Source organism: Coregonus lavaretus (assembly GCF_964263955.1).
Source record: "Coregonus lavaretus genome assembly, chromosome: 29".
Classification (NCBI taxonomy): domain Eukaryota; kingdom Metazoa; phylum Chordata; class Actinopteri; order Salmoniformes; family Salmonidae; genus Coregonus; species Coregonus lavaretus.
This window is the reverse complement of record NC_140016.1, coordinates 26,057,932-26,079,324: the sequence shown is the minus strand read 5'-3', so window position 1 is coordinate 26,079,324 and position 21,393 is coordinate 26,057,932. Positions and strand designations below refer to the sequence as shown.

At 44.3% G+C, this 21,393-nt stretch overlaps 1 protein-coding gene across 1 annotated transcript; it reads left to right on the top strand.

The window, feature by feature from the left end:
* Window positions 1-272: 272 nt before the first annotated feature.
* LOC311104866 (polycomb group RING finger protein 3) lies at window positions 273-19,961 on the top strand. The gene is made up of 9 exons (XM_084146826.1): window positions 273-365; window positions 631-748; window positions 1,301-1,397; window positions 2,997-3,052; window positions 3,399-3,509; window positions 7,518-7,606; window positions 16,720-16,857; window positions 18,530-18,610; window positions 19,029-19,961. The coding sequence occupies exons 1-9, from the start codon at window positions 351-353 to the stop codon at window positions 19,074-19,076; spliced, it is 753 nt and encodes a 250-aa protein (XP_084002952.1). The 5' UTR covers window positions 273-350; the 3' UTR covers window positions 19,077-19,961.
* Window positions 19,962-21,393: the final 1,432 nt, after the last annotated feature.

The window sequence follows — 21,393 nt, the reverse complement described above, 5'->3', positions numbered from 1 at the left end:
GGTTAGTTCATGATAAGGCTAAGGCTTGAAAAGCCTCTCCAACTCCTGTCCTGGAGAGCTACTGGGTGTGTGCAGGCTTTTGTTCCACACCTGTAACACTGCTCTCCAGGATAAGGGTTGGAGGACCATGGGCTAGAAACACTGTTTTATTCATCTGGAGGGTCTTTGTTGGTTCATCATGGCACAAGGAACTTTGGGGAACCACCACTGCTGTAGAGCACAATGAATTCTGACTATGTTGTTGTCTGTGTTCTCCCCTAGCCACATGAGAGGGCATCCATGATGCGGAGCTAACACCACCACGTGCCTGCAGGAAGAGACGTGGCTGCCAAATCATCCTCAGTCAACACATGGCGGCATTAGGGGTAAGCCAAAACAAGCACCTACCATGAATAGAGTTTCATGTCTTTGCCTCTCTCTGTCTCTGTCTATGTCTGTCTGTCACTCTCTCTCGATACAAAGCTGATGTACTGTAGGTACTCTGCATGACCTTGAAACCAATGAGTTGGACAGTTGACATGTGTCTTTATCCTGTATTCTTTTGTTGAAAGTGAATTGAGAGGTTACCGTTAGAATGTACAAAATACACAAAACAGAACAACTTGAATTGTTTGTCCTTCTTCTCCCCAGAACCCCGAGATGCTAACCAGGAAAATCAAGCTGTGGGACATCAACGCCCACATCACTTGTCGCCTGTGCGAGGGGTACCTGATAGACGCCACTACTGTCACGGAGTGCTTACACACCTGTGAGTACCTGCTGATGACACAAGCATGCACTCATACACAGAAACACATTATTCACATAGTAACACTGATATTGTATCTTTATGAAGGCTCCATGCATATGGTTTCATACAACAATAGATATTTTTGTTGTCTCATTAAAGTTAAATTATCACAACAATCAATCAACCCTCCCCCACAAAGTAGGCCTAGTCGAAGAAGAGATGGAGAAGTCTTTGAGTGAATGTCAGCGGCAGTGCAAGTAATGTAATAGGTCAGTCATGCCCTAGAGGGCGCCATTGTACCATACGTGGAAAGTCCTAGTTGACCAAATGTCAATGTAGAGTGGAGAGCTTCAATCACAATCCTCAGGTGGAAATGACTTTCTCTCACCCCCCCTCAGAGATTAAACAGAGAGACTCACATCATGTCCGCATAGCTATCCGACACATCATAGCAAGGCTGGTCTCTCAAAAAAGCAACACTTTTTTAGAACATAAAAAGATAGTAGAACAAGATACCCATAATGCTCATCATGTGATTGACATGTCTCTCTCTCTCTGTGTGTCTTCCAGTCTGCAGAAGCTGTCTAGTGAAGTACCTGGAGGAGAACAACACCTGTCCCACATGCAGGATTGTCATTCACCAGAGCCATCCACTGCAGTACATCGGGTGAGTAGGTAGCCTGGATATCAAACCACCTTCCCCTTACCAGCTCAGTTGTTTCATCAGTGTGTAGATTAGAGAGCCACCACTACGGGGCAGCAGCACTGTCCAAAAACAATACTGTCAAAGGAGAGGGGAGCGGAGGGGGAAAACAAAACAACATTAATATTCGAATTAAATAAATACATACATGCATATTTGCTTAAATACGCATGTGCGCACGCACGCACACACACACAGACATTTGTTGTACTATCCTTGTGTGGACCAAACAATTGATTCCCATTCTAAATCCTATTTTCCCTAAACTTAACCATAACCCTTAAACTACCCCTAACCTTAACCATAACTCCTAAACCTAACCCTAATTCTAACCCTAATTGTAACCTTAACCCTAAACCTAACCCAAGCCTACAATAGCCTTTTTACTATCCTTGTGAGGACTTCTGGATAGTCAAACCAAAAACACACATTCACACAAAGTAAAGGGACTCTGTTGTCCATCTGTGCAGTAGTGTCTGATTAATAGTGCAGCCAATGAAGTGTCTACCAGCTATTTAGTCATAAGCATTTTGCAGCCCAGAAAAATGTCCCTATTTTTATGGAAAGGCCGATTTCAAACACATTTCAAATGCACTGCTCTCTTCATTTCCCTCAGAGTAGTTGTTTGTTCAAATGAAAATAAAAAGCTCATAAATGTGCCAAACTAAAACATTTAAACAGATTAATGATATATAAAAAATTCTAAACAAAAATCTATGAACAGGTTCAAACTAGGTGTGAGAGGCAGAGATAAAGAAAACTAGTACTTCTACTACTACTGCCTGTTGCCGAGAGGATGAACACACAAGCAATCTAACCACATTTCTAGTCATACATCATTTTGCGGTTAAGATAAGCTTGTATACACTTATCATGAATGTTTCAAGTTTCAAAACTAATAAAACTTGAAAGATTCATGATAAGTCTTATTCTCAGAAAAACTAGGAGGAGCCAAAATCATCAACGAGCATTAGGGAATCTTTCAGATTGTATATTTAAGCGAAAGCTAATTGAGCCTCGATCCACCCCCACACCCGCGTGCATCAAGGGCCCTGTCAAAAAGGTGTCGGCGCTTGCTGTGTTTGGGCGAAGCAGAGTTTGGCCACCGCAGTGGTAAGCGGTCGGCTCTGACCTGCCTCAGGGGGGAGTAAATCAGCTAATTATGGTCTTCAGTGCAGGATAGAGAGTATGATTTTCACTCCAGACGGAAGAAACACCACGTCTTTCCAGGGTTCTGGTGCAACACACCTCACTGGGTTCCGCTAATCACACTGCAGGCCCAGGTGTTGCAATACAAAGCGGTGGTCACAACTGGGTAGTGGACGAATGTGCTGTGTTTTGATGTCATTCATGCTGTTTTATGGTAAACATGGGAATTCTGAATGTCAAGAAGCATGTGCTGCTGACATTAAGGAAGCGTGTATGTTTTGCATATATATCATTAAAGGCTATATTTTCAAACAAGACACAGAATAAGCATGGTACAACATGTCATCAGCAATTAGTGATAATAAATGTAGCATTGTCAGATTTCTAATTCTTTTAAATCTCTCTTTCCTTTAGCCATGACCGAACAATGCAAGACATTGTCTACAAGTTGGTGCCGGGACTACAAGAGGGTAAGTTTCTCACCCTGGTTTCTCTCCTTACTCGTCCCCTCACCAAAAATAATAACATTTGAATCTGCCCATACACATTTCCAAACCAAACACAGTTGGCCTTTAATCTATTTTTTCAGTGAGATTGGGGCTGAATAACTGAATAACAAACATCCCAAAGCACATAGCCCTGAAATATCTATGAAGGATTCAACTTTTATTGATTTATCTGACAGACTGTAATGAGAGAAATCCTATTCCATACAGTATGCCATCAAATTTAAAGAAGCCCTAGTGACAGTCACCTTCAGCCAAAGCAAGGCCCTAATTCTCCCTTTCTCTTTCATTCCCTTATCCCCTCCTGCAGCGGAGATAAAAAAACTGAGAGACTTCTATCAGAAGCTGGGAATGGAAGTGCCCGGGGACATCAAAGGAGAGCTGTGCAGCATGAAACAACATCTAGATCCTCAGCGCAATGGTACGGTCCGCTCTTGCCAGCCAGAGCCTATGCACACACATCATCCCCCCTCTATTTTCCCTACTTAGTATCACCTCTTTCCTGGATTCAGCCCAGCCGAATCAGAGTGAGAAAGTGGCGGCGCTTGTAAAGCACGGCGGCGTTGCGACCCAGCCCGACAATAATGTGTAAACGCATGCCCAGAGGATCATCACAGAGCAGGCCTAATTGGTCGCTTAATACCCTTTCTGATTTATTGTAATTAACGCTCAAATAGAAGTGGAACTGCTCTCGCACTTCCCCCTCCCCGCTGTTGGGCTGAGCCGTGGCTAACATCCTTACGAGGTCGTTTAAACAGAATCCTGGCAGAAATGGTACCCTTGTCTTCACTCACTGCCCAGCAAAACAGAAATAGTGTGGAGCTCGTTGGCTAACGACAGGCGACAGCTCCTGCTCCCAGATTTCCTGAGAGCCGAACCCCAGAGTGGGGAATGACATGAGTGTGCTAATGGACAGCTTCTATAATGGCACCTTCACTTCAAGACCGCAAAAAGTGGCTTTGACTCTCATTTTATTTCTGTCTATTCCTCTCTCTCTTACTTGTTATCTCTGTTTCCCCCCACCCCTCTCTCTCTCTCTCATCCTCTAACATTCTCTTTCATTCTCTCTCATATACATTGAGTGTATAAAACATTAGGAACACCCTCGTAATATTGAGTTGCACGCCCTTTTGCCCTCAGAACAGCCTGAATTCGTTGGGGCATGGACTCTACAAGGTGTCGAAAGTAGGCTTGGGCGGGACACCGTATATACAGTATACCGAGATGTTTGGAAATAGCCACAGGATGTTTTTTCAATACCGTCAATTCTGTTGAAACTATTTCTTTAAACGTTTTTCAATACATTTTCATATTTGTAGCAATGTTTTAAGTAAATACCTGCAGTCAACTTGTGCAATGCGTTAGGATTTTATATTATGAAGCTTACTTAGTTCCCCAGCACAGTTGAGCAAGTCACGTGTTTGTTTGTAAATAGCACAACAGGAGAAAGCGGGACCAGGTGATTCGAACTGTGTATTGACGATTCGCATTTTATTTTGAAGGTCAACAGTGTTTTTTGTGATCAGGGACGTGCAACTATAGTTTTCCTCCACATTAAATACATTAGTGCAACACATTCTAAATAAAATAGCTTCATTTTTATCAGATGACAACAGAAGTGCAATGCTATTTGGCTGGCAGCCAGACAAGTAAATTAGCTTATAATGAAAAAGCAAGGTCCTTTTTAGCTTAAACGATGCATGGCCATCATATTTCTCATGTTATAGGCCTAAAGAAAGAATGTAGCCAACTACATTTCTTAATGTTTTGCTTAAAGTTAATCTTGCATTTTACCTGAGAAAAATAGGCTTACCACACCGAGAAAGGTACCGGGGAGGAAGTAGCTACACATCAGTCAGAGCGATGTCTGCTGATAGAATGCCTGTTCATGAATTCTCATTTGAGTTTAGAAGTGCAACTGAAATTAGTCTGATGCCGAGCAGAAATTACAATAAGAAGCATTTTAGATCGGTGTTCACAAAACGCAGCAAGATATTTCTTATGTGTTTTATCTTTTTTTCCTTTGTGAAAAACGCAGAATTATGTGTTAACACAACCCCTAAATTTAACTCGTTATCTAAGTAAGTGGCTGAATTAATAAGGTGACGGGGCATCATAATGTGTAAGCTTTCTGTCTTGTTTGAGAAGTCAAAGCCCTTTGGATGAGTTATTTGTACAGCTGCCACGGATATTGATTTCCTTATGTTTTTTCTCCTCCGTTCTCGGCCTGTCTGCTCCTCCCCCCTCTTCACTGAGCAGAGCAGGCAGGCCCGTTGCCCTAGCGACTCCAGACTTCACAGTCCACACAGACACAGTGTGTAGACATGCTGCTGGAGAGCCAGTACTGCATGCGTCAAAACTTTGTTCATTTGCACAATGTCTCTAGTTCACATTCGCTTGTAAATGTCCAAACTCACCAAAAATGACATTTGGTAGCTCCTACCTATATATGTATAACTTTATGAACTGGATTGCCTATCTTTGCAATTCGTGTATTTTCATTTGCCCTCGTTAGCATATTTAGCTAGCAGCCTCCATGCAAATTTGCTATTACTTGTGCTGATTTTGTTAGCATTCTGGTAATAGATGCCCAATGGGCTTTTTTAGCGTTTTTTCGTGCCCACTTGTGTACTAAATCGGTAATACCGTAGATCCCGTGGTGAGAGAAGGACTGTATGACGATATGAAAATCTGCATACCGCCCAACCCTGTCGAAAGCGTTCCACAGGGATGCTGGCCCATGTTGACTCCAATGCTTCCCACAGTTGTGTCAAGTTGGTTGGATGTCCTTTGGGTGGTGGACCATTCTTGATACACACGAGAAACTCTTGAGCATAAAAAACCCAGCAGCATTGCAGTTCTTGACACACTCAAACCGGTGCACCTGGCACCTACTACCATACCCGGTTCAAAGGCACTTCAATATTTTGTCTTGCCCATTCACCCTCTGAATGGCACACATACACAATCCATGTCTCAATTGTCTCAAAGCTTAAAAATCCTTCTTTAACCTGTATCCTCCCCATCTACACTGATTGAAGTGGATTTAACAAGTGACATCAATAAGGGATCATAGCTTTCACCTGGTCAGTCTATGTCATGGAAAGAGCAGGTCTTCCTAATGTTTTGTACACTCAGTGTGCATTAATGCCAAGGTCTCCATAAAGACCCACTTATGTGAAGAATCACATTAGTATTTTACATGCTGGCTCTTTACGACAATGTCCTCTGTGAAGACAAATGTGGTTTTTAGATGGTAAACAATACTCTATGCTATGTAGAAGCTAATGCTAATGAAAAATAAGATGTTCTGTGACATATAGTATTCAGATTAGCCCACTAGTTTCTTGTTTGTAAGACTTGATAAAATCAGTGTGCTATTCCTAGAATTGTTCTCAAAATGGAAACAAAGTCCACCTTATACTTAGTGTCATTGAGTTATTTTCAGGTTGGCTGAAGTTGAATCATAACCAATTCGGCCTCACTTGAACAGTAATCACTCTGCTTACTCTCGAGATGAGCTGGGGCCAGTACAAGAGTGCTCTCAAGCCTCACTGCCAATCCCCTCTGGGATGTACTGCGGAGAGCAAAGGGAGAACAATAGAAGATGGGCGGGCCCCAGTCCCATCGCCAATCAGAGAGAGGGAGAAAATGTTTGTCCACAAACAAGGGGCTACCTAATCAACTGAGCTCAGATAACAGCCCCTCGCTTCACCGGGCCGGAATTGAAAACTCTGGGGATTGTGAGATTCTCATGGCCCTCTCTCCCAAGGTCTTTTCCATCACAGTGAACTAAACATCCGGAGCCAACAGGTTTATTTAACAGGAGCTAGCCTCCCTCTAACCGCTCCAAGCCTATTTTCCTCAGCTTAACTATCCTGGTGTGTGGATATGCCTTTTTTTCTCTCTTCCTCTTGCCAGTGACCATCGGCCCTTACTCCTTATAATGACCTCTCTCCATCTCAATCTCCCTATCTCTCCATCTTTGCTCAAATGGTTCCCCAAGGCCAAATAAACCAGAGAAGAGGTCTGATTTTAGCCCCCCTGTAATCACAATGGTAAAAGATCAGTTTGCCTTTATTAAAAGACCCCCTGGATTGGATGGATGTGCTCAGATAGATACAGGCCATTTGGTTAATTAGAAAGAAGCATGCCCTGTTTCTTGCCATCAGATGAGCATTGCTTGTGTTTAGCTAATAAAGAGAGCAGGCATGAAAGTCGATTTTGTCCAGTCCACTAGATTAAAGGTTAAACACACTCCGAGTGATCCACTCTTGTCAGTCACACATAATTGTCTGGTTGTATGAAGTAATATTTGTTAATGTGTTAAAACATTGAAACGATGAATACAGTAGATGACAACTAAACTAAAGGCTTATTAGGCTCTCTATGACCACTAACTGTCACTTCTCTCATTGGTTGACAACAGGTGAGGTGAAAACAGAGGACACGGCAAATAAGGAAACAGCGGAGGAGAAACCGGAGGAGGAGAACGATTATCACCGCAGCGACGAGCAGGTAGGTGCCCGTCCACCGCACGCCGTCTTCATTTCTTGCAGGACAGGAAGGAGTCATCTCATCTTTCATTTCCTGTGTCCGGGTGCCATGAAATTACGAGCCCCACGCTTTGTCTGCTCAAGTGGAATCTCATAAACATTCGCCTGGGTTATAGGTTAACTCTTTTGTAATGACCAGTTCACTACATGGTAGGCCTATGGTTGTTTTGAGTCATATATCAACAAGTAGACAACCCAGCATGCCGCACATACAGCTAATTTAAAATACGGAAGGGTTTTACATGAATTTTGTCTTGATGATCATTTGTATTCCAGTACATTCTCAGCCCTGTGGATGATATCAATAATGCAGAGAGAGCTTTTATTGTCTCTGCTTGTCGCCGTCGTATTCACAAACAGTAATTTCCAGGAAAGAGCCGCCGCACACGCGTCTCGACTATATAGCTTCAGATGATTGGCTGTTTACCATGTAGCTATTGTCTCCATAAAGAAAATATCAACACGTTTTTGAAAACACGCAGTGTCGACACCCAGCCAAGGAGCACGTCCTCTATACTTGGCTGGGAGATTGCACCAGAGGTCAAAGGTCCCACTCTTTTGGTATTCAGCAGAGGTGTGGAGTGTGGAAAGAATAGCTAATAGGGTTGCTAGGCTTTGTGGACAGAATACATGGAGGGGAGAACTGCTGTCAAGTGTCATGTGAGACACGGGAGAATGGGAGAGGGTGAAAAGGAGACAGTGGAGGGGAGGATCGAGATAGAAGGCCTATAGGTCACTGCGGATGAGAGAATCTGCTAAAATGACATGGATGCTAAGAAATTGTGGAGGAGAGGAAAAATACAGTGTGAGTGTCACGGTCGTCTATGTCGTCCAAGTATGACCAAGGCGCAACGTGTCCAAGAAACATGACTTTATTTAGCAAAATAACCAAAATCCAAAACAAAAGACGACTCAATGAAGTCCACGGTACACAGACCGAAAACGGAACAAAAACCCACAAAACCAAGGAGAAACCACACAGTATAAATATGGCTCCCAATCAGAGATAACGAGCCGACAGCTGACACTCGTTACCTCCGATTGGGAGTCACATGACTAATCAAGCACAATCACCAAACATAGAAATCAACAACCTAGACACCCCAACATAGAAATACACCCAAACAAATGAAAATGAACAACCCTGGCTCAAATATCAAAGTCCATGGAGCCAGAGTGTCACAGTACCCCCCCCTAAAGGTGCGAACTCCGGGCGCACCAACATAAGGACTAGGGGAGGGTCTGGGTGGGCGTCTGTCCACGGTGGCGGCTCTGGCCCCGGTCGTGATCCCCACCCCACCACAGTCACAACCTGCTTCAGTAGCCTCCTCCCAATGACCACCCTCCAACTAACCCCACCTGGACTAAGGGGCAACACCGGACTAAGGGGCAGCACCGGACTAAGGGGCAGCACCGGGATAAGGGGCAGCACCGGGATAAGGGGCAGCACCGGGCTAAGGGGCAGCACCGGACTAAGGGGCAGCACCGGGCTAAGGGACAGTACCTGACTAAGGGGCAGCACCGGACTGAGGGGCAGCTCCGGACTGAATGGCGGATCCTGGCTGGCTGGCTCTGGCGGATCCTGGCTGGCTGGCGGATCCGGGCTGGACGGCTCTGGCGGATCCTGGCTGGACGGCTCTGGCGGATCCTGGCTGGACGGCTCTGGCGGATCCTGGCTGGACGGCTCATGGCTGGCTGACGGATCTGGCTGCTCATGGCTGGCTGACGGATCTGGCTGTTCATGGCTGGCGGAAGGCTCTGGCTGATCCTGTCTGGCGGACGGCTCTGGCTGATCCTGTCTGGCGGAAGGCTCTGGCTGATCCTGTCTGGCGGAAGGCTCTGGCTGATCCTGTCTGGCGGAAGGCTCTGGCTGATCCTGTCTGGCGGAAGGCTCTGGCTGATCCTGTCTGGCGGAAGGCTCTGGCTGCTCCTGTCTGGCGGAGAGCTCTAGCGGCTCCGGTCTGGCGGACGGCTCTGAAGGCTCATGGCAGACGGGCGGCTTTGCAGGCTCAGTACAGACGGGCAGTTCCTGCGGCGCTTGGCAGACGGACAGTTCAGACGGCGTTGGGCAGACGGGCAGTTCAGACGGCGTTGGGCAGACGGACAGTTCAGGCCCCGTTGGGCAGACGGGCAGTTCAGACGGCGTTGGGCAGACGGACAGTTCAGGCCCCGTTGGGCAGACGGCAGACTCTGGCTGTCTGAGGCGCATCGTAGGCCTGGTGCGTGGTGCCGGAACAGGAGGTACCGGGCTGAGGACACGCATCTCAGGGCTAGTGCGGGGAGAAGCAACAGGGCATGCTGGACCCTGAGGACGCACCGTAGGCCTGATGCGTGGTGCCGGAACTGGAGGTACCGGGCTGAGGACACGCATCTCAGGGCTAGTGCGGGAAGCAGGAACAGGGCATACTGGACCCTGGGGACGCACCGTAGGCCTGATGCGTGGTGCCGGAACTGGAGGTACCGGGCTGAGGACACGCATCTCAGGGCTAGTGCGGGAAGCAGGAACAGGACGCACAGGACTCGGGGAACACACAGGAGGCTTAGTGCGTGGTGTAGGCACTGGTGGTACTGGACTGGAGACAGGAGGTGGTGCCGGAAATACCGGACCGTGCAGGCGTACTGGCTCCCTTGAGCACTGAGCCTGACCAACCTTACCTGGTTGTATGCTCCCCGTCGCCTGACCAGTACAGGGAGGTGGAATAACCCGCACCGGGCTATGTAGGCGAACCGGGGACACCATGCGTAAGGCTGGTGCCATGTAAGCCGGCCCGAGGAGACGCACTGGTGACCGGATGCGTGGGGCCGGCCTCATGACATCTGGCTCAATGCTCAGTCTAGCCCGGCCGATACGTGGAGCCGGAATGTACCGAACCGGGCTATGCCTGCGTACAGGAGACACCATGCGCTCTACTGCGTAACACGGTGTCTGCCCGTACTCTCGCTCTCCACGGTCAGTCCAGGGAGTAGGCGCAGGTCTCCTACCTGACTTCGCCACACTCCCTTCTAGCCCCCCCCCAAGACATTTTTGGGTAGTACTCTCGGGCTTCCAGCCTTGCCTCCGTGCTGCCTCCTCATATCGCCGCCTCTCGGCTTTAGCTGCCTCCCGCTCTTCACGAGGACGGCGATATTCTCCCGGTTGATCCCAAGGCCCCTCACCATCCAGAATCTCCTCCCATGTCCATGAATCCTTTATGGGAGTCCATAAATCCTGTGTAGGTAGGTCCTGTTGCCGCTTGACACGCTGCTTGGTCTTTTTGGGGTGGGTTTTTCTGTCACGGTCGTCTATGTCGTCCAAGTATGACCAAGGCGCAACGTGTCCAAGAAACATGACTTTATTTAGCAAAATAACCAAAATCCAAAACAAAAGACGACTCAATGAAGTCCACGGTACACAGACCGAAAACGGAACAAAAACCCACAAAACCAAGGAGAAACCACACAGTATAAATATGGCTCCCAATCAGAGATAACGAGCCGACAGCTGACACTCGTTACCTCCGATTGGGAGTCACATGACTAATCAAGCACAATCACCAAACATAGAAATCAACAACCTAGACACCCCAACATAGAAATACACCCAAACAAATGAAAATGAACAACCCTGGCTCAAATATCAAAGTCCATGGAGCCAGAGTGTCACAGTGAGTGAAAAGGAAGGAAGGAAGGAGACTTTGTTTGGTCGAGTTTGTGTCCTTGATAAGTAGTCCCTTTGATTTTATGCTCTATATTTTAATGCGTTATTATGTATAGGATTTATCCGACATAGTTTGCATTTGCCGTCATTTAATCCACTGGTTATTTGAATTTTGATGTCAGCATTTGAAGTCGGCCTTGTTGTGACTTGATAGCCGGTATTTAATGACTTTAATATGTATATTTTGTTTCGTAAAGCTGCCTAAGTGTTAATGGCCAATACTCCTTTGATGTGTTAGATTTATCAAGATAGAATTTCGTTGTGATGAGAGACATTTCTTTTGCCGTTTTGAATTGCATTTATCAGACATTTCTATTGTTTATATGGACATTACGTTAGAACACTTGGAAATATTATTTATGGATTTTTGGTTATTATCATAATGTGTAGAAATGCCTCCTCTTTCACGCATCTTTGTGGAACAATTCCAATTCAATATAGGCTACAAGCGTTTCTCCATTCAGCATTTCAGAACATGATTGGAGAATGGTGCTCATTTAATAAAGTTAGGTCAATGCTGAATGTCTGCAAGATCACATAATGATAGTGTTCTACGTAATATAACCAAATATAATAGCTTACTTTAACGTTATTGTAAAACAAAAAAACAACCAATTTCTTATGAGATTGTAAGATGATTGTGCGAATGGTCAGATTTTTCTCTCATACAGCCAAAACTCAACAGTGCGTGCCACAAGACAAAATAGATTGAAACTAAACACAGGTAGGCTACAGTTTGTTAACACCATCTGCTCTACAATTCTCTCACTGTAGGCCTACACAATTCAAAACAACACTTTAGGCTACATCATTCAAGATCTAAATGCATATTCTCATGAAACTGATTGAGATCAAATGGTTGGCATGCAGATGCTGCATGGACGTTTTACCGGTAAAACTTGAAGAATAGGCCTGTCATTTACGATTGACAGTGATAAATGTGAAGGGAGGGTGAGCACAAATGTAGAGGTAAAGAAACCGAGGGAATAACATGCCGGTAGAGATATGATTCTGAATGTAACGTTACTTGAAAAAGTAACTGCAATAATTGTACAATATTTGAACATAAGTAACTTATTATATTACTCCGTTACTCATAAAAGTAATATAATACTGTAACATATTACCCCCAACACTGCTTATACAGTGAGGGAAAAAAGTATTTGATCCCCTGCTGATTTTGTATGTTTGCCCACTGACAAAGACATGATCAGTCTATAATTTTAATGGTAGGTTTATTTGAACAGTGAGAGACAGAATAACAAAATAATATCCAGAAAAACGCATGTCAAAAATGTTGTTAATTGATTTGCATTTTAATAAGGGAAATAAGTATTTGACCCCTCTGCAAAACATGACTTAGTACTTGGTGGCAAAACCCTTGTTGGCAATCACAGAGGTCAGACGTTTCTTGTAGTTGGCCACCAGGTTTGCACACATCTCAGGAGGGATTTTGTTCCACTCCTTTTGCAGATCTTCTCCAAGTCATTAAGGTTTCGAGGCTGACATTTGGCAACTCGAACCTTCAGCTCCCTCCACAGATTTTCTATGGGATTAAGGTCTGGAGACTGGCTAGGCCACTCCAGTACCTTAATGTGCTTCTTCTTGAGCCACTCCTTTGTTGCCTTGGCTGTGTGTTTTGGGTCATTGTCATGCTGGAATACCCATCCACGACCCATTTTCAATGTCCTGGCTGAGGGAAGGAGGCTTTCACCCAAGATTTGACGGTACATGGCCCCATCCATCGTCCCTTTGATGGGGTGAAGTTGTCCTGTCCCCTTAGCAGAAAAATACCCCCAAAGCATAATGTTTCTACCTCCATGTTTGACGGTGGGGATGGTGTTCTTGGGGTCATAGGCAGCATTCCTCCTCCTCCAAACACGGCGAGTTGAGTTGATGCCAAAGAGCTCGATTTTGGTCTCATCTGACCACAACACTTTCACCCAGTTCTCCTCTGAATCATTCAGATGTTCATTGGCAAACTTCAGACGGCCCTGTATATGTGCTTTCTTGAGCAGGGGGACCTTACGGGCGCTGCAGGATTTCAGTCCTTCACGGCGTAGTGTGTTACCAATTGTTTTCTTGGTGACTATGGTCCCAGCTGCCTTGAGATCATTGACAAGATCCTCCCGTGTAGTTCTGGGCTGATTCCTCACCGTTCTCATGATCATTGCAACTCCACGAGGTGAGATCTTGCATGGAGCCCCAGGCCGAAGGAGATTGACAGTTTTTTGCGAATAATCGCACCAACTGTTGTCACCTTCTCACCAAGCTGCTTGGCGATGGTCTTGTAGCCCATTCCAGCCTTGTGTAGGTCTACAATCTTGGAGAGCTCTTTGGTCTTGGCCATGGTGGAGAGTTTGGAATCTGATTGATTGATTGCTTCTGTGGACAGGTGTCTTTTATACAGGTAACAAGCTGAGATTAGGAGCACTCCCTTTAAGAGTGTGCTCCTAATCTCAGCTCGTTACCTGTATAAAAGACACCTGGGAGCCAGAAATCTTTCTGATTGAGAGGGGGTCAAATACTTATTTCCCTCATTAAAATGCAAATCAATTTATAACATTTTTGACGTGTATTTTTCTGGATTTTGTTGTTGTTATTCTGTCTCTCACTGTTCAAATAAACCTACCATTAAAATTATAGACTGATAATTTCTTTGTCAGTGGGCAAACGTACAAAATCAGCAGGGGATCAAATACTTCTTTCCCTCACTGTAAGTGAGAATTTTGAACAGCCGCTCAACCCTAGTTGGTAGTAGTAATAACAGCAGGAGAAGGCCATGCATGGCTGGGTTTTGGACTTCTCCCGCCATGTCAGCTGGGTGACCATCTAAAGGTTGGCCTTGGGGTGGGAAGGGAAGCCAAGGCAGGCTAATGAGAGCAGCACAACACTGAAACTGAAAGGAGGAAGATCCATGAAAGCAACATTTATCAAATCAATTGTGTTGTGACAAGGTACGGGTGGTATACAGAAGATAGCCCTATTTGGTAAGAGACCAAGTCCATATTATGGCAACAACAGCTCAAATAAGCAATGAGAAACGACAGTCCATCATTACTTTAAGACATGAAGGACAGTCAATCTGGAAAATGTCAAGAACTTTGAAAGTTTCTTGAAGTGCAGTCGAAAAAACCATCAAGCGCTATGATGAAACTGGCTCTCATGAGGACCGCCACAGGAAAGGAAGAACCAGAGTTACCTCTGCTGCAGAGGATAAGTTCATTAGAGTTAACTGCACCTCAGATTGCAGCCCAAATAAATGCTTCACAGAGTTCAAGTAACGGACACATCTCAACATCAACTGTTCAGAGAAGACTGCGTGGTCAAATTGCTGCAAAGAAACCACTACTAAAGGACACCAATAATAAGAAGAAACTTGCTTGAGCCAAGAAATACGATCAATGGACATTAGACCAGTGGAAATCTGTCCTTTGGTCTGATGAGTCCAAATTTGAGACTTTTGGTTCCAGCCGCCGTGTCTTTGTGAGACACAGAGTAGGTGAATGTATGATCTCCGCATGTGTGGTTCCCACCGTGAAGCATGGAGGAGGAGGTGTGATGGTGTGGGGGTGCTTTGCTGGAAACACTGTCTGTGATTTATTTAGAATTCAAGGCACACTTAACCAGCATGGCTACCACAGCATTCTGCAGCGATATGCCATCCCATCTGGTTTGCGCTTAGTGGGACTGTCATTTGTTTTTCAACAGGACAATGACCCAAAACACACCTCCAGGCTGTGTAAGGTCTATTTGACCAAGAAGGAGAGTGATGGAGTGCTGCATCAGATGACCTGGCCTCCACAATCCCCCGACTTCAACCCAATTGAGATGGTTTGGGATGAGTTGGACCGCAGAGTGAAGGAAAAGCAGCCAACAAGGGCTCAGGATATGTGGGAACTCCTTCAAGACTGTTGGAAAAGCATTCCAAGTGAAGCTGGTTGAGAGAATGCCAAGAGTGTGCAAAGTTGTCATCAAGGCAAAGGGTGGCTACTTTGAAGAATTTAAAATATATTTTGATTTGTTTAACACTTTTTGGGTTACTACATGATTTTATATGTGTTATTTCATAGTTTTGATGTCTTCACTGTAGAAAATAGTACAAATAAAGACAAAACCCTTGAATGAGTAGGTGTGTCCAAACTTTTGACTGGTACTGTATATATAACTCCACGACCTTGTATGGTGATTTTGGGACGCTAAATATGGACATAACTATTTAACTGGAATATAAATGGAACATTTTCAATCATCTCCCTAAGCCATTGAATCCATGAAGTCATGTATTTTTATTTCCTTAAGTAATCGATGCCTGCTGTTCGTTACAAAGCTCAAAAAGTTGAGTGAAAAGGGGTGGTGCTCCAAAGACCTTCATTTACTCAATGCGTTACACTGTGTTAATTTGCTCCGAGTCATACCAGCTCGGCAGTTCCCTAATGATTCCACTAATGGAACGGCCCCGAAGACTGCTGCCAAATTACCATTAACTCTCAGTGCCTCACTCTCTCAATGGGAAGCCTTTATTTGCATCACAATGCTTGTTCCATTGAAAACCAGCCATTTACACTTTACAGCAGTCTTTACACTTTACTGCAGTCTTTACACTTTACAGCAGTCTTTGCTTTCAATAGGTTATATTGCTGCTGAGTATTTATTCGCAGATGACTTTCCACATTTGAGCAGAACTCTGGAGAGCCTTATTTTCTACTGGCTCTGGTGATGTTTGAGGGAGAAAGATGGTGGTGCTAATACAGTGGAGGCTGGTGGGAGGAGCTTTAGGAGGACGGGCTCATTGTAATGGCTGGAATGGAATTAATGGAAAGGTATCAAACGTATGGAAACCATGTTTGACTCCATTCCATTTATTCCGTTCTAGCCATTACAATGAACCTGTCCTCCTATAGCTCCTCCCACCAGCCTACTATCTGTTTCTATTACTCCCTCCCTGGGTCCCCAGAAATCATCAGAAAATGGCATGATAAGCCGCTTTACCAGGGCACTTTGTCTGTGTGCCAGTCAGAGGGAGAGTCCTGATGCTGGTAATGCAACGTGACTCCTTCAGGCACAGACTTGCCAAGCCACCTGCGGTACCATCTTCGTTTGCCATGCTCCAAAAGTGTGCCACTCTCCAACTCCTGGCTTATTGAGACAATGCCATGGCACACAGTCACCATGGAAGACAGCAAGTCTCATGTGGAATGGTATTTTCATTGTAGTGGTTGATATCACTTTCATGTACAGTATTTTCAGCACAGGATAGTTAGGATAGTTCATCTGGTCTGCCTTCATGACAGTACTGAGAAGCCTGGAAGGAAAATTAATGTTACACCTCAGTCATTAAAAAGAAAAAGCGTGTTAATTTGTCTTTGCTCCTTCAGGTCAGCATCTGTTTGGAGTGCAACAGCAGCAAGCTCCGCGGCCTGAAGCGCAAGTGGATCCGCTGCTCGGCGCAAGCCACGGTCCTTCACCTCAAGAAGTTCATCGCCAAAAAGCTTAACCTGACATCATTTAATGAGGTATGGCTAACCCACTTCAGGGCAAGGGGGGATTTTGCTGCAGTCAGGCGAATTTGAGCTTGTCCAGTGATAAAGGACCTCTTTTTAAGGAGGCCCCAAGATGTAGTTTTGACTAGCTGTCTCTTTAAGCCCTTCCTCTGCGCTTTAAACTGAAAGATGATCACTTTTAACAAGGCATTCTTGGTCCTTTCAAGGCGGTGCATCTGTATGCCTCATCACATACACTATCAAAGCCTCTCTCTCCACTGTCATTATTCTTCACAAAGCTTTTGCCATCCACCATATATTCTGTGGAAAATATGCCCTTGTAATATAATTTGCTTTCTGTCATGTCATTTTGAGTCGCCTGTCACAACTGTATGCGGGAGTGTGACATAACTTTTAGGCTGGAGTGTGTGTGTGTGTGTGTGTGTGTGTGTGTGTGTGTGTGTGTGTGTGTGTGTGTGTGTGTGTGTGTGTGTGTGTGTGCGTGTGGGATGTCTTCAAAGCGTACGTTTTCATCACCAACGTCCGTGACGCAATACAGCTGTCAGCTGCTCTATTGTTGTCTATTGAATATCAAGAGCTGTTCTTCATTCAAAATCTATTTTCAACATCAAACATACGGGAAGTGTACGTCAACAGCCCCCGCTGTGTCATAGCACAGCGCGTCACTTTCCCTTGGGTTATATTTATATCTATAGGATAATTGGGGCATCCATCTTGATATTTCAGCAGACCACATGAGCTGAATGCGTTGCATCACCCACACCATGTGTATCATCATTTTTTATGAGTTTTAAAACTTGTTGCCATGACCCCAGCCCCCAAACACATGTACACATGGGGAGAGGGAAAACTACATCTTTGGATATTGTGTCCATTTTTCATGTTATTAATGACAATATAAAAACTGAATCAATACTCTAATACATGTTGTCTATTATTGCTGTAACTCTTGCTGTGGCAAGACGGTTTAGCTCTGTTACCAAGGTAAAAAACATCAAGGCAAAAGCAATGTTTCTCAGTTAGAAGGAACAGCCAGCTACCAGTAGGTGCTGCTGTGGCAGTGCTGCTTCACACTGGCTTCCTCTCCTCCTCTCTCCCCTTTCCCCCTCAGCCCCTCAGTGTCTGTGTTGGGGAGAGTATTGATTGGCCGAATGCAGGTGCGGGCAGCCGCCTCACAGAATATCAATGTTTAATCCACGGAGGAGGAGTGGATTGGCGAGGAAGTCTTTGATTCATATTGGCTACAAATAAGGTTTTTGTGCTTTTCCAAAAGCCCCCCCATGCGCAAGGTGCTAATGGCTCACCGTCAAATATACTTTGCTATCTTTGTTTCCTCTCCAAGAAATTGAGATATTTTGATGCTGAGTGAAAGTGAGAGGAAAAGGAGAGCTGGGGTGTTTGGAGGGTTCGTTTTAGAGTTGCACGGCAACGTTGACCTCAAGCCTGAAACAGAAGGACAATTTATAAAATGTTATCAAAGAAGTGCATGTTTCTGACCGTGTGGATGTTACAGCACATGCATTACCCACCCCTAAGGTTAAAGGTATTTATTCTCTGTATGCAGTGCAGCGGATTTCCCTTCCAGTGAAATGTTAATAAATGCAGCATTCTTATATCTCCCAAGCGGATTTCCCTTCCAGTGAAATGTTAATAAATGCAGCATTCTTATATCTCCCATTCACAGCTGGACATTTTATGCAATGAGGAAATCTTGGGAAAGGACCACACTTTGAAATTTGTTGTCGTGACGAGATGGAGATTTAAGGTAATACTTATAAAAGAGAATGGGGAAGGATAAGTACACTGACTAATACTAAAATATTGCTTTTCAGGTTCTGTTGAATCTATGTATTCTGCATAGATCATCCACAGAGTTGCATGCTGATAAGCTGTGCACACACAAGTCTCGGTGGAGAGAACAGCTTGCTCTCCAGAACTATTTTGAGACCTTTTCTCTCATGATGTGCTATAGTGACATAAAACCCCAAGATAAATGGAAGTGAATGTTACGATCAGAGCTTGTCATTTTAAATCCCGATGTTATATACTAGAGTCTATGATAAGGATATAATCAAAGTAGTAGCCTATCCATCTCTGTCTCTGTGTTTAGAAGGACATTTTTCCGGCTGTATTGTTTTCAGTCAGTTAGTCTTTATTTGTAATTTGTTTTGTTTACATTCCAGAAATCCCCCCTCCTGCTGCATTACAGACCCAAAATGGATTTGCTGTAGTCGGACAGAACGGTTGTTTTGGCCCAGTGGCCCAGAACTGTGCAACGTACTATTTATGCAGAGACGATCAATCCCAACACCAAGCAAACACTCCAGATCAGAAGTCCACACAAGCCAGCAAACAAAGAACCCCAGCACAGATACTGCACCACTGGCGGGTTTAGATCAAAAACAACCTTTTTTGTCCACTATACGTCCTAGATATGTGAAAAATTTGAGAAAAAAGCATATATTTATACTTTTGTACAGATGAGACATGGAACCAAGACACTATTGGTGCTCTCTTTACACATGAACAAGATGTCGGGGAATCGTGTGCCCATCTTTTTTGTTTTTTCGACAGACTTCACTCCTCCGACCCGCATTGATTGATAAAAAGGCGAGGACGAGGATTTTTAACAGTTCATTTTCTTTTTCAGGTTACACTCAGACGAGTCTTGGGAGCACAGAAAGTATATAAAGTTATATAATAAGACATTGTTTCTAAGCTTTTTATTGCGTTGTTGTATTGTCCTCTGATTTGTTTTTAATTTTTTTTTTTAAATTTGCTTCGGGTTTGCTGAAGGTCAATTGTGAATAGGCAAAAGAATGTGTGTACTAATTTATGTTCTGTATACCAATATTGTACATAAAATGTCATTATGAGAGAGATTGAAAGGAGTAAGAAAGATACTTAAGACTGTTAGGAAAGGTTCCCAGAAGTGCTACTGTACAGTGCATTCAGAAAGTATTCAGACCCCTTGACTTTTTCAACATTTTGTTACATTACAGCCTTATTCTAAAATTGATTAAATAAAACAATTTCCTCATCAATCTACACACAATACCCCATAATGACAGGGCAAAAACAGGTTTTTAGAAATGTGTGCAAATGTATTACAAATAAAAAACAGATACCTTATTTACATAAGGATTCAGACCTTTTGCTATGAGACTCAAAATTGAGCTCAGGTGCATCCTGTTTCCATTAATCATCCTTGAGATGTTTCTACAACTTGATTGGAGTCCACCTGTGGTAAATTCAATTGTTTGGACATGATTTGGAAAGGCACACACCTGTCTATATAAAGTCTCACAGTTGACAGTGCATGTCAGAGCAAAAACCAAGCCATGAGGTTGAAGGAATTGTCCGTAGAGCTCCGAGACAGGATTGTGTCGAGGCACAGATCTGGGGAAGGGTACCAAAACATTTCTGCAGCATTGAATGTCCCCAAGAACACAGTGGCCTCCATCATTCTTAAATGGAAGAAGTTTGGAATCACCAAGACTCTTCCTAGAGCTGGCCGCCCGGCCAATCGGGGGAGAAGGGCCTTGGTCAGGCAGGTGACCAAGAACCTGATGGTCACTCTGACAGAGCTCCAGAGTTCCTCTGTGGAGATGGGATAACCTTCCAGAAGGACAACCATCTCTGAAGCACTCCACTAATCAGGCCTTTATGGTAGAGTGGCCAGATGGAAGCCAATCCTCAGTAAAAGGCACATGACAGCCCACTTGGAGTTTGCCAAAAGGCACCTAAAGGACTCTCAGATCATGAGAAACAAGATTCTCTGGTCTGATGAAACCAAGATTGAACTCTGAATACAGGTGTGCCAAGCTTGTAGCGTCATACCCGAGAAGATTTGAGGCTGTAATCGCTGCCAAAGGTGCTTCAACAAAGTACTGAGTAAAGGGTCTGAATACTTATGTAAACGTGATATTTCCGTTTTTTATTTGTAATACATTTGCAAACATTTCTAAAAACCTGTTTTTGCTTTGTCATTATGGGGTATTGTGTGTAGATTGATGAGGGGAAAAAAAGAATAAGTGTGGAAAAAGTCAAGGGGTCTGAATACTTTCAGAATGCACTGTATATTGTTGGGCTACTTGTATATGTAGTATTGGGAGATGTATTGGGGTTTTAATGTAGAACAGACTCCTTATCAGTATATAGAAAGGCATATTTTAGTTGTCTGAGAGAGAAACAAGACAAATATATCAAATCTTCTGCCATGTAAAAAAGAAAATAGTCTGAAATGACGTTGCATTGCTACATGCACAAGATATGAATTTGAGACAGTCTATGAAAGCAGCCCGCTTCTAAACTATTCCAGAGATTTCTACATCTCAATCGCATTGCCATCAAATACGAATGACTATTAAATCAACCTGGTTTCGTCGAACAGTATAATCAAGCAAGATCTTGGGAGTATTGTTGGAAACACCTGTGTCCAAAAAGCCTGCAAGATACAAAATGCAATATGCAGCTACTGTAACTCTTGCTAACGGCAGGAGGCACTTGTATTGATTTATACTCTTTAGGTATTCATACCACAATAAA

What these genes read in the sequence shown, in the direction of transcription:
- LOC311104866 (XM_084146826.1), top strand. An exon ending in CACGGAGTGCTTACACACCT is followed by an intron (nt 749 to 1,300) that starts GTGAGTACCTGC and finishes TGTGTCTTCCAG; the next exon opens with TCTGCAGAAGCTGTCTAGTG. An exon ending in ATCACCGCAGCGACGAGCAG is followed by an intron (nt 7,607 to 16,719) that starts GTAGGTGCCCGT and finishes TTGCTCCTTCAG; the next exon opens with GTCAGCATCTGTTTGGAGTG.